Below are 13,489 nucleotides of genomic sequence, written 5' to 3' on the forward strand. Positions count from 1 at the left end.
ACAAAATCACTATCCACCATCAAGACATAAAAAAATACGCTACTTGAGCTTCTAAACTATTTGCAATTTTTTTAAATAACTTTAACCATGATTATATATGATCATCTCACCTTTAATGAAATCATACTTAAATAAAATAAAACTCAAAATAAAATAGATTAAAGAAATTTCTGTTGCAAAGTATGATGTGCTGATACCCCTTGCCACAATGGTCACATATTACTACACATCTTGAACTTATATTCTATTTGTGTGCACCAGTAGTCAAATCTTGCCAAAAACACAATTCAAGTTTTCGGAATCAAGCCATATAATAAACAAGTGAATCTTCTGCTTCTCACAGTCAATCTTAGCTTTGAACATTGCCAACCAGTCCATTCCCAAAATCACATCTAAATCTCCTAACTCAAACTCAATTAGGCTAGACAAGAATATGGTCTTGGCAATGGTTAAAGGTACATCCCTATGGACCTTAGTGCATTTCACAATCTTACCGGTTGGTATCACTATGGATACTTCAATCTCTTCAGGTTCTCTCAATCCTAACTTCTCTAAGATACCCTTTGATATAAATGAATACGTCGCACCAGAATCAAATAGTACTTTAACTAAAATGGAGTTAATAGAAAAAGTACCAGCTATGACGTCAGACGAGTTTTCGGCTTCCTGCTTAGTGATCACATTCAGCTTTCCTTGGGCAACTCCCTTGTTATAGCCACCTCCATTGGCATTTCCATTGACATTACGGTTTCCATTCTGCTGATAGTTCCCTCCGGGCTTTCCATTACCCTGACCATTATTGCCATTGTTACAATTCTAGTAACCCTTTTGGTTTCCACCATTGTTCCCTCCATTCCGGTTTTGGTTATTCCGATTGTTGTTCTGGCGGTTGCCTTGGTTGACTTGGTTGGGTTTCCCATTCTTGGCCCAACACTCAAAATCTCTATGGCCTAGCTTCTCACAAAACCTACAGACAACTTGGTTTCCATTACAGTCTCGACCTGGGTGATTAGTATGGCAACGTCTACACTCATAGACTCTCGTTCCATTCCCTGTAGACTGATTCTTATCAACATTGTTATTTTGGAAGTTGTTTCTGTTTCCACCCTGGTTCCCCATGAACTGGAAATGGTTGTTTCCCTTGTTTTTCTTAAAGTTCCCCTGATTCTGCTGGCCACCACCTTGGTTTTGGTTACCAACATCCTTCCTCTTCTCACCAATTCCATTCTTCCTTTGCTGCAGGCCATACAAATGGGCAGCTTTTCCATACAGGGTGTCAAGAGATGTAAAAGTCTCTCCAGCAAGAATCAACTGCAAATCCGTAGTCAATCCACTCTTAAATCTCTGAGCTCTAAGCTCCTCCGTTTCCACCACTTCCGGTGCAAATCTAGACAGCTCTATAAACTTGGAATAGTACTATGTTACAGACATCCCTTCCATTTTCAACTCGATGAACTCTTGTGCTTTCTGCTTCTTCAGATATGGTGGGTAAAACTTGTTCCTTAAGGCTACCTTGAATGATTCCCATCCAAATCCAGGTGTAGCTCTTAAAGAATTCTCACACCTTTGCCACCACAAATCAGCTTCTCCCCTAAGGTAATACACAGTGCTATTAACCCTAAGGTTTTCTGGGCAATTGACAGCTACAATAAGCTTATCGAACTCCCTTAGGCAGTTCTCAAGTATAGTTGGGTCTATCTCCCCTTGATACAAAGGAGGCTTACTTTGGGCCACCTTCTTAAACATCTCACCAGCTGGATCAACTCCCTGGTTATTCCTATTCTGTGCTAAGTTCTGCACTACTTTAGCTAGTTGTCTAACCACATCGGCAATCCCTTGGGTAGTCATTTCCTGGCCTTCTCCTAAATAAAACAAAAGACTGACTTCAACAACTGAGTTTGGACACTGCCTTGCTAAAACATTGCACTAGCTAGCCATACAAACAGTACACATACATGAAATTTTCGGACCCTAAGCAAGATAGGCGCCTATTATGGCCTCTTTCTCCCTTAGTCCGCATCACAAAGTTCAAGTGGTGAAAATTGAACCACCTTGCAAGTATAATTTCATTGAAGAAATACATGAAAGTCTTTTGCGGTAATCGCTCAAAGAGAACGTAAACTTAAGATTGGAGGCAAAAGAAAGAATTCTAAACTTTATTACTTCAATGGGAAAATATTACATCCTTTGGATCGTACTTTATTCGAAAAACCACAAAACTGAACTACTAAAACCATAAATAGTAGTTTATTACTTCACTAAAATTTAAGCACTAGCTATTACATTAGTAAAGTCTCCAAATTGCTACTCTACTATCCAACCTCCTTCACAAATTGGTGAAGAGTGCTCATGGCCTTCAAAGTCATCAAAATCTTCCTCTGGATCAGACTCATACTCCATATCCTCATTATTCTGTTGTAGCTCACTGTTCACTTCATCATTGTTAGTCTCTGGCTCAATTTCTGTACCACTGGAGATCTCAATAGTAGGCTCAGGAATGATAGGATTAGGGTTCTCAATCTCAACAACATCATCATCACTATCCTCATCCATCTGAGTTTCTGTCTCATTATCTAATCCTGTAAGGTTGATGTTTTCCACTGTTTTACCATCATCAAAACATTCCTCCGCAAGCTCTATAATTGTGGTCATAATCTCCAAATCATATCTCCATCTACCATCTGGAGTGCCATACTTGTAGTAATTAGAAATACCATTTTCCATGTGCATATCACGAAATCGATTCTGAAGCTCTATGTATGGGTTCTTGGAAGGTAAGCAACGAATAACCATCTTTGCCATAACATCTTTCTTCCTTAGTTCGGGTAGGTTCACTAGTGGAAAAAGGGTCATTTGCATCGCACTTTTAAGCACATTTGCGTCGCACATCGTGCGTGGCAAAAGCTCTCGACGCAAATGACTAAAAGTCATTTGCGTCGCACATTTATGCGACGCAAATGAACCTTATTTGCGTCGCACAATTAGCTAATGTGCGACGCAAATAACTTTTCAGGCATGGTGCTGAAAAGTCATTTGCAACGCACATTAGCTAAATGTGCGACGCAAATGACTTTTCAATATGTTAAAAAAAATGTCATTTGCAACGCACATTAGCTAAATGTGCGACGCAAATGACTTTTCAATATGTTAAAAAAAATGTCATTTGCAACGCACATTAGCTAAATGTGCGACGCAAATGACTTTTCAATATGTTAAAAAAAATGTCATTTGCGTCGCAGATTAGCTAAAGTGCGACGCAAATGACTTTTGGATATTCTAAAAAAAATGAGCTGCTGATTTTATTTAATCCATAGATTAAATAAAATAAGCAGCTTTCAGTACTAGTATATTCAGAGCATAAAAATAAAAGTAAACTAGGTGAAAATTTTGACAATATTTCCTTTGTAATTTGACCCTCCCCAATACCGGGAATGTTATAATACATTAATATATACCTGTCAAAACAGTTTACAACCCAATAAAAGGCAAATTCACCATAGATCAACCAACATGTTGATAACCTAACTACACTTTAAACATAAAAGTTTAAGTAAATATTACAATAAACTAGCTAAATATCGACATTGCTCATAATGTAATCAGCCCAAAGAAAACAAACAAAAATAGCAGAACAATCACATTCTTAGCAACAAAGGCAATACATATTCACCCTTATTAAGAAAAGAAAAACATTAGAGTTGCATAACCCCAAACCTACTCTCAACAGGAGGTATAATAGTCTGCTAGTCTTGCTACCATTTGCAGTTTGAATTGCATTCAGAACAATTATATTCATATAAGGAAACAATAATTAAACCTCAATTATATGGGAACATTTCAGAAAAAGTAATAAACGCTAGCAAGAATTGGGGAATCAACCACAGAACATTAAAATTTGAACTTAGACCTCACAATAATCAAACACACGAGCTGTTATTTATTGTATGCACAAAATGGCAATGTGAAAAACATGTATCATTGGATAAGCAACTGAACATTTCAAACATAAGACATCCAAGGTGAGCAAGGGTGAAACCTGTAATCAGGTCTAAAGTCATGTCCCCATTTTGAAACACAATGTACTTCATCGATGGCAAATAAAGCTATTCCACGGTTCTCCGCAAGCCTCTGAAGTGGACTTATTAGTATGCATTATACACCTCATCAGACAGTGAAAGCTGACATCATACAGTCCCAAGTGACAACATCAGGGCATTTAGAAACAATTCAAACTACAAGCAATACCAGATGATGTACAAATGTGTTCACCTAAGCAGTGTTTCGAGGCAAACGTATACAACGGAATACATGCCGTTCATTGCTTTCTTCTCAACGGTGTTATCTGGTTGTCCTGATCCAAGGAAACATGCAGAGATGCCATGTTTTGATAGCTTTAAGCACTGGTCATGCATCAAGCTTATCAATGGAGAAATCACGACCACGACCTTCCTTGTCAAAAGCGCAGGTAGCTGAAAGCACAGAGATTTCCCTGTAGAAACATTAAAGCCTCAAAAACATTGACACAGTATATACATTGTACAAAGGATTCAAGAAGAAATGCACAGAAAAGGGAGAATAAGAATCAGAAAATAAATACCAGACCATGTTGCTGCAAGAACAAGACAGTCTTGCTGAGAAAACCAAGCACCAAGAGCTTCCATTTGAAAACTTTTCAACCCGGAGTACCCAAAATGTTTACGCAGCAGGCTGTTGGCTTTCTGGTCCCAGTCTGGTCCAAGTTCTACATCCTCTACTGTTCTATGGGCTGAGTTCAGACTGTAAGATGTCAGCGAAGATTTCTTCAAGGTTCCAAAAGACTAAATTAGTTGTTTTTTCTGTCATATATGTGGCATATGTGTGTCTATTAAGTTCTTGCTTCTACTGCAGGGTTGCCTAGCAATCATGGTAGACAAAGAAAAAAATCCAAAGGTAAATCTTACTGAATTTTTTCAACTGGATGGACTATATGTTTCATGATATTGTCTTAGCTAGTTAATGAATCTCTTTTAAGAGTTCGACATAATCAAAATCCTAAAATCAAAATCAAAATCTAGGGTTCAAACAATCAAAATTTAGATTCATCTGAAATCAAAATCCTAAAATCAAAATCAAAATCCTAAACAGATTCGACATAATCAATAACAAACTACAACATCTGAAATCAAAATCCTAAAATGAAGAGTTCAAACAATCGTAAAATAAATACTCAAAATCACCAACTAACTAACATAATTAAGCCCTAGATTCATCAAAACAATATGAAAAAGTTGCAAAATTAATTAAACATGGAAATCACGGTAGGGAGAGAGAAAATACCTTTAGATCGAAACAAGGTATTCAAGGTCGGTGGCGATAAAAACCGAAACTCCAGCACCAACACTTCGGCGTTGTTATGGCGGTGTAACTCGGGACCAACTCGGTCTGAGTCGACTCAACAGATTCCCCAAAAACTCAGCCCCACTTCCACCGCACCCAGATGAGTCGCCGCCGAGTCATCCACCTCAGAGCTGGAGTTTGCAGAGAATGCGGCTTGAAATCCGGCTGAAGACGTCATCGCTTTCAGATCTGGGTTTGCCTCCTTCGTATTCGCTAAGCTTGAATTTTAAAACAAATTTGAGATATTGGGATGATTTGGTGAGAGGAGACTTTGAAGGGAAAGCTCGATACTGATTCTGAAGGAGAGACAGAGAAGCTTTGGAATTTCAACAATGGAGATCTGGAAATTATGAGAGAGAAAGAGTTTGGGGAGGCAGGAAATGTATGAGGGAGAAAGGGAATGGGAGCAGGGCGTCGCACCAAATTAAAAAAGAAAAGGAAAAGGTAATAATTAAATTTTAATTAGAAACCGAAAATTTTTTACCTCCTTTGCGTCGCCGATTAGTAAATCTGCGACGCAGATGACTCTAAGAGTCATCTGCGTCGCAGATTAGTAATTCTGCGACGCAAAGGAGGTAATATTTTGCGTCGCATTATTATTAATCTGCGACGCAAATGACTTTAAGAACATCTTAGAGTCATCTGCGTCGCAGATTAGTAATTCTGCGACGCAAATGACTAATTTTAATGCTTAAAACTGTCAATTGCGTCACATGTTTAAATGTGCGAGGCAAATATGGTGATGCAAATGATTGTTTTTCCACTAGTGGTTCTTCACTGTAGCAAAAATAATTGCAAGCAAATTCGATCTTCTTCACATAAATGTGTGGGGTTTCACAGTCTAGCTTCTCTAGGTTTCCTAGGTTTGCGTACTTTGAAATCAACATCTTAAATCCTGAAAATTAACAACTACAAAGTCTTACTAAAGTGTTCCAAAAAAAAAGTAATTAAGTTCGTTGAGCCATACAATTTCAATGCACAACTACATGCTTAATCATGAATCGTGATGCAATTAATCACATAAAGCAAAACAAGACATGATCAAACTTTAAATAAAAGATCACATAGTCAAGGCATAATCACATAAACACTTGATTAACAATGCATACTTAAATTAAATGCATACTTAATCTAACTATGCCCTTCTTAATCTACCATTTCCTCACTTAGAGTAAATAAAAAATTTCGAAATTAATTTAAATAAATAACTTCAAATATACACGAAATTATTAAAATTAAAATCGAAAATTTAAAATAAGTAATCGAATAATTTAATTAATTAATTCGATTATTTACAAAAATAACTAAAATAAATAAATAAATAAATATTTCAGAACTTTTTTTTTTTCTTTTGAAAAATCCGAAAATATTTCGGAAAAGAAAAAAAATAATTCGAATTTTAATAAAACTCGAATGATTAAAATGACTTTCAAATACTTGAAATAATTGGTATTTGGCTTTTCAAAATTTTGAGTACTCAAAAACAACATTTTGACTTTAGGAAAATAATTTTCGAAAAATCCTAAAGTTCCGCAATCGTAGTTTAAGGATTTACCACTTTGCACTATTAATTAATGCAAAGCAGCTCTCAAACTAGAGCTCTGCAAATACCACTTTGTAACACCCTAATAATTCCTTGCTTTTTATAAAAAAATTTCCGACTTAAACACAGGAATTACCAAGATATTACCGCCACCGTGATAACGGCTAAGGCTATTTACCAGAATTTCGCAGCGGAATTAACTAAGTTTCAAAACACATTAAATAAATAGTTAATGGGTATTAGAACAAGTTGGAACCGTTGAGGCCCAAATCCAAAGTATTAAACCATTTGAAAATCCATTAACTATAAATAGTATTAGTAGTAGTATTCATAACTATAAATAAAAGTAGAGTTTATAAAATACGGAAGAATAAAGCTCTCAACTTGAATCCCATGATAACTTCTCCCGCAAGTTATCTCTACAAACCTGCTTTATTGAAATCTACTCCCCAACAACGCAATTGCGATTGATGGATCATCATAGGGTCATTAAGGCAAAGACCATGACCAGAAGACATGAAGCACGAGGTCAGCAAAAGCTGAGTACGAACAAGCTAGAATAACATTCTATCCTAACATGCTTCACTCGACGAATAAATAATCCACATGCAAAAGTCATATAATAAACAAGTAAACATGGAGGCAAGACTCGACACTTGACACGACTCTTGACTCACAGTTTAATAAAAAGTAGCTTCGAACGGGTAAAGTAAAGTATGCTCAAAAGGAAAGAAAAGGGTGATGGGAGCCAACCATACACCAAAATAAGTCGGGCTACTACCGAAAGTCGGGCCATACCGACAGAAATTCCAATGCACAACGGCATAAAAGAGAATGAAACAACGTCTTGTACGTATCATTCTAGGAGTACAAGTTTTCCGGCAAGATTCCCCTCATTGTTCATACTCAAGGTATATACGTTCCAAGAGTTTTGAAGCTCTTTGGGTTACACTTTACGTTAATTAGTATATTATGTTCAAGGCGACTCAAGACTCTACTCAAGACACAACATACAAACAATTTAAACAACTAAACAATTCAACAATTCAACAATGACACTTCATTATTTTACTTCTTTAGGACTTGTGATCAAACATAGACTCAAGTGAAATTACTCCCATTGTTCCTTCTCAAAAACATTGTTTGAGATAACCCGACATTGCCTATTAACAACCGGGGTGTGCCCTTAGCACGAATTGTCCTTAATTCAATTCACATAGACTCTCTAACATATTCTACCCCTTGGTATAATATATATTGCTCACTGGCAATATTCGACTGGCTCAATATTTATGCTAGACATCCTGTACTATAGCATAATAATAATAACAACTTGCATGCGCAATACTCATACATGCAAACCAACTTGAACAACATGCTTGACATAATTCAACGATTATAAAAGTCCATAACATGATAGTTCAATAGAATCTATAAAGCATAATTCAATTCATAACATGCTCGTTCACATAGATTCAATAACAATAATAACATGCTCGTTCTCAAAATCAAACATGAATTCACAACAACATACAAGTTCACATGATTCGCATTCAATATACTTCACAAAGTCCTCAAGGGATGGGTGGTCACCCTAGTCTTGTACGTATCTGGAATACCTAAGTACGGGGGCCACTGTGCGAATCACGACTCACTAGAAATCAACTCCTATAAACACAAAAGGCGAACTAAATTATTATCCATGTTTACTAAATTTCCAGCAACTATTTAAGATTCTAAAACTCTTAGTTTAATTAGAAATCATTCATTAAACATTAATTTAATAGTCTCAAATAGTCAACTCAAGCCCTAACATAAAAACATTGACTTTTTAGCTTTAAAACCATTAAAAACCAACTTTTTAAAGCTTATAACCAATCTGAAAATTTAAGTTGATTCCCATATTTAAATTTTCATTAAATTATGTGAATCAATCGCTTAATTACTTGAAATCAAAACCCTAATAATAGTTTATCATAAAAGCATGTTTTGACTTCAAAAATCGACACTTTATAAACTTATTAAATCTGAAAATAATAATTTCAATCATCAAAACTAATCTCTTTAATTAAAACACAACTCTAACCCAATACGGTGTTCATAACCGTTCTAATCAATTTAAACAATCTAAATATTTAAAATAATCACAACAATTAAAAAAATTTTAAACTGAAAATTAACTTTTTTGAAAATAAAATTTGGTTGAACAATTGATCAACACACACACACACACAACGATTAATTGCTCGTGTGTGTGTGTGCGTCGTTCAACGCAACACAACGAGCAACAACACATCAACGCACGCAACGCAACGCACCGTAAGCGAGGGCGCGCGCGCACGAAGGGACAAGGCGACGAGGCTGGTGGCTGGGCGCAGGCGAGGCACATACGCACACAGCAATGTTGTTGTGCTGCGACGCGACGCGGGGCAATGCATGGAGAGGGCAGCGAGCTGGGCTAGCACGACCACACAGCACGCAGGCACGATGTGCTACGCTGCGGCTGCGGGACGGGCGAGATGGGCGAGCACGGCTGCCTTGCGCCGCAAGCAAAGACGGACGAAGAGAAAGGGGTGTGGGGCGTGGAGTGTGCCGCAAGGAGAGGAAAGAGAGGAGAGAGAGAGAATTCTGAATTTTTCTTGTGAGGGTTTGATATGAGGTTTATTTATAGGTTTTCTCTCCCATGTGGGCTAGGTTAGGGAAACTTTGAGTTGGGCTTATTACCGGGCTTATTTAACTTTACTCCTTGCAAGCTTTGTTGGGTTTGCTTAAGACAAAACGACCGGGCTTTAATTAAATTAAATTCGTTTTCGAAATACGACCCAACAAATCCAGATTAAATAAATTCATTGAATTTATTTAATAAAAATACGGTTTTCGAAATAATTAATATTTAAATTAATTAAAAAAATAAAATGCATTTAATTCTCATTAAATGAAATTAATTTATAAAAATACTTTATAAATACAACCAAATGCTTTATAAATATAATAAAATATATTTATTTATAGAAAGATACCAGGTATTACATTTATTGTCACAATTATCAAAAGTATATGTTGGAATTATAAAATTTGTTGTATTTTATCACATGTTTATATTTTTAGGCTAATAATAGATCGAATATAATGATACCAATGGATAGTTAATGACCTTGAAGGTGTTGTTTCAATTCATGGCGTATGTTTGACCTTTAAAATAATTACGATCTCAAAATTTTAATACTCCGTATGTTTTAAATAAATTGTTTCAAACGTAACTTCGAAAATTAATATGATGTGACACATTATGTATATCGTACTTGGTGGTAATTGTCCAAATTAGATATGTAACTCCTAAAACTTTTATTGGCGTGTTAATAATATAACTTGTTTACATCTTATGTAGCACAAAATGACGATCCACCACCAAGATAGAAAAAACATATGTTGCTAGAGTTTTTAATCAATATGTGAAATAATTTTTTTTATTAACTTTGACCATTTATGATTATATATATAAGATCATTTAACCTTTAAATAAATTGTACCTAATTTTTTTTTAAAAACTTTATCTAAAATAAATTAAAGGAATTTTTGTTGCAAAGTATTATGTGTTGATACCCCTTGCCATAAAGGTCACTACTACACTACTTAAGCTTCTATCCCATATGCGCACACCATTGTTCAAATTCCGACAAGAGCAAAAAATAATTTATTCTTTTTAACTTTTAACTAAGATTTTATGAGATCATTTTAGTTATAAGGAAATCAAAACAATAGGTGTATTTTTCAACTATGATTTTATGGAAACTTGTTACTCCTATTGGGAGTATTAGAATATTTATTGTCCCCATTATGAAGGAAATGTATCGGAATTATTAATATATTTATATTTTTCATGATAAAAACAAGGACTATATAACGATGCCAAAAAATAGTATCGAAGGTGATTTTTCACGACGTATGTTTAACCATGTAAAATTTTCACAATATCCAAAATTAATAATCCATATGTTGTAAATAACTTATTTAGATTGTAACTTCAAAACAAATATGTTGTCTATAAATTATGTAGTAAGAATTATGTAGATCGTATTTAGTGGTAATTGAACAAATGAGATACGTAACTCCTAATATTTTTATAGGCGTGTTAAATCTAATTCATTTATATTTTCTGTAGCAAATAATGATGATCCACCACCAAGATAGAAAAAAAAAGCGCTGCTTGAGTTTCTAATCTATTTGTGAAATATTTTTTTTATTAACTTTAACAATATGTGATTATACATAATCATTTCACCTTTAACTAAATCATATTTAAGTTAAATAGATTAAAACAAATTTGTTGCCAAGGATGATGTGTAGATACCTCTTTGCCACGATGTTCACTATTACACTACTTGAACTTCTACCATATTTGCAGACACCTGTTTTCGAATCTAGCAAGAGCCATAATTTTTTAATATATAAGATTTATTGGATCATTTCAGTTATAAGGAAATCAAAATATTGGATTATTTTTCAACTTTAACTATGATTTTATGTCAAGTCGTTATTTTTATGGGGATTTTTAGATTATGTTTTATCCCTATTATAAAAGGAATACATTGAAAATATAAAATTGGTTGTATCTTATAATGTATTTTTATGATTACACAAGGGGATAATAATAAATTATAACGATATCAGAAAATTGGTAACCGATCTCGAAGGTGATTTTTCATGACGTATGTTAACCCTTTATAAAATGTGGAAACATTTATTACGATCTAATATGTTGTAAATAAATGGTTTAGACCTTAACTTCAAAAATTAATATGTTGTACATGATTTATGTAGATCATATTTGGCGTGTGATTTTGTAAATGAGATGTATAAATCTTAACTAGCTTTTGAGCCCGTTCTACGAACGACTTGGGCTAGTCACATTGGGGTTTATTTTGTTCATTTCCTCTTTGATGACAACAAAATACGTGATATTTTTGTGTATCAATTGACGTTCGTGTCCTTATCCCTATTTGAATAAGAAAGTAAAGAAACATTACACTGAATTTGATGTTTGTACTACAAAAGTACATAGGGAAAGTCTTTTCTTTGGATCTTTAATTATCAATATTTTTTTGTGGTGAAGGAGGGTCAAGACCATAAAAGGAACCTAAATAATAAGCCTATTTTACTTAGTTTCTTGATCAAGCTTCTTTGTAATTACGTGACAGTTCGGTACTTTTATGCCTAATTATTAAAAAAATTCTAAATTATTTACGCACTCCTATATTTTTTTTATTGCCCTTGCCATTGTCATTGTCCTGAACAATTGTATCATCAGGCTTAGGAAGTAAAAAAGCTATCAAGCCAAGTGCCCAGCCAACAACAGTAAATCAATACCGAAGAAGAGACTTAATAGTTGTTATGAGTTTGAAATGCTCAATGAAAAAAGGAATGCAGATTTGAAATAGCAGTATGTCAGCAAGTATCTCAGTAAATGGATCTGCTACATAAGTCGTAACATCATCCCCAACAGCCCTACTATATGCCAAAAACGTTGAAAAAATATTGCGTGTATACCATTTGGATCATGTGCTTTACAAATCGCAAAGGTGCATTTGTTGTAGACTTGTAGGGCCGAATATATCTCGCCTTTGAAAATGGACATTGAAACTCAACATTAACTTAAGGGAAAATAACTTTTGTGACATGCTTTAGTACTTCCTGCGAAGCATCGTGGAACAATAGAGGTAAATAATTGCATATAAATTTTTGTTACAGTATCCTCCAATTATCCTCCTCTGTTTGCCAATCGTCATCACCATCAAACAACCCATTAATAGTATTCCAAGACTTCCTTTGCGAGGTCTTGTGGTGAAATTAACTTGTGTCCATATCTCTATCTCACACCCCAGAAACTCTAGAGCATAGGTACCAGTACACCTCATATTTTATATTGAGTTTAAGTCTTTTAAAATGTCGCTAACAGGACATCCATTCTCGAAATCGCACCAATATGCACTTTTAAATTTTCCTTCTTGATTAGATGTAATAGCAAGACTATACATTTCTACAAACTCAATAAACAAAGAAGAGAAATGAGGTCATATTTTCCTAGGAGCTTCACAAATCCAACACACCCAAGGGCCTATATCCCAAAATAAATAATTTTAAAAAGTAAAAGTAAAAAAACACAGAGAGTAAATTATCCAGGAAAAAAAGGAAAAATAAATTCACTATGAGATTCATAAAAGAAAAGATGAAGACACAATGTATTAGCAAAGTTGCTGAAATAATATCACAATTAGACATGCATTTGAATTTATTCACCTTATCAAATACATTTAGTGGTAGTAGAAATCCCCATTCTTTAACCAATTATTATTGCAGAAGCTGCCAAAATTGCTTAAACTTCAACCAACATAAAAATCTCAAAATTGCAGAAATCACTTTTGTAAGAAATCGAAAATCGACAATTGACAATATGAAGAAGAAACCCTGATAATTGGTTGATGGAAGAATGAGTAACTGATGAAATGATTAAAGAAGGTATTAAACATTTTTTGAGGAAATTAATTTGCAAACTAAATAGAGGTTGAATGG

The 13,489-nt window shown here is 34.6% G+C and overlaps 1 protein-coding gene across 3 annotated transcripts; it reads right to left on the minus strand.

The window, feature by feature from the left end:
- Positions 1-4,041: 4,041 nt before the first annotated feature.
- LOC110794138 (ATP-dependent DNA helicase Q-like SIM) lies at positions 4,042-6,109 on the minus strand. Of its 3 annotated transcripts, none has more exons than XM_056827645.1 (4): positions 5,317-6,109; positions 4,598-4,776; positions 4,270-4,489; positions 4,042-4,178 (listed from the first exon to the last, which is right to left on the minus strand). In XM_056827645.1, exons 2-4 carry the CDS (start codon positions 4,659-4,661, stop codon positions 4,085-4,087), a joined length of 378 nt encoding a protein of 125 aa, XP_056683623.1. In that variant the 5' UTR covers positions 4,662-4,776; positions 5,317-6,109; the 3' UTR covers positions 4,042-4,084. The 3 variants fall into 3 exon arrangements, with proteins under 3 accessions (XP_056683623.1, XP_056683624.1, XP_056683622.1); XM_056827646.1 differs by having other exon boundaries at positions 4,598-4,765; positions 5,317-6,108; XM_056827644.1 differs by having other exon boundaries at positions 4,598-4,893; positions 5,317-6,106.
- Between the last annotated feature and the right edge of the window lie 7,380 nt (positions 6,110-13,489).

The sequence above is a fragment of the Spinacia oleracea genome, chromosome 4 (genome assembly GCF_020520425.1).
Source record: "Spinacia oleracea cultivar Varoflay chromosome 4, BTI_SOV_V1, whole genome shotgun sequence".
NCBI classification, from domain to species: domain Eukaryota; kingdom Viridiplantae; phylum Streptophyta; class Magnoliopsida; order Caryophyllales; family Amaranthaceae; genus Spinacia; species Spinacia oleracea.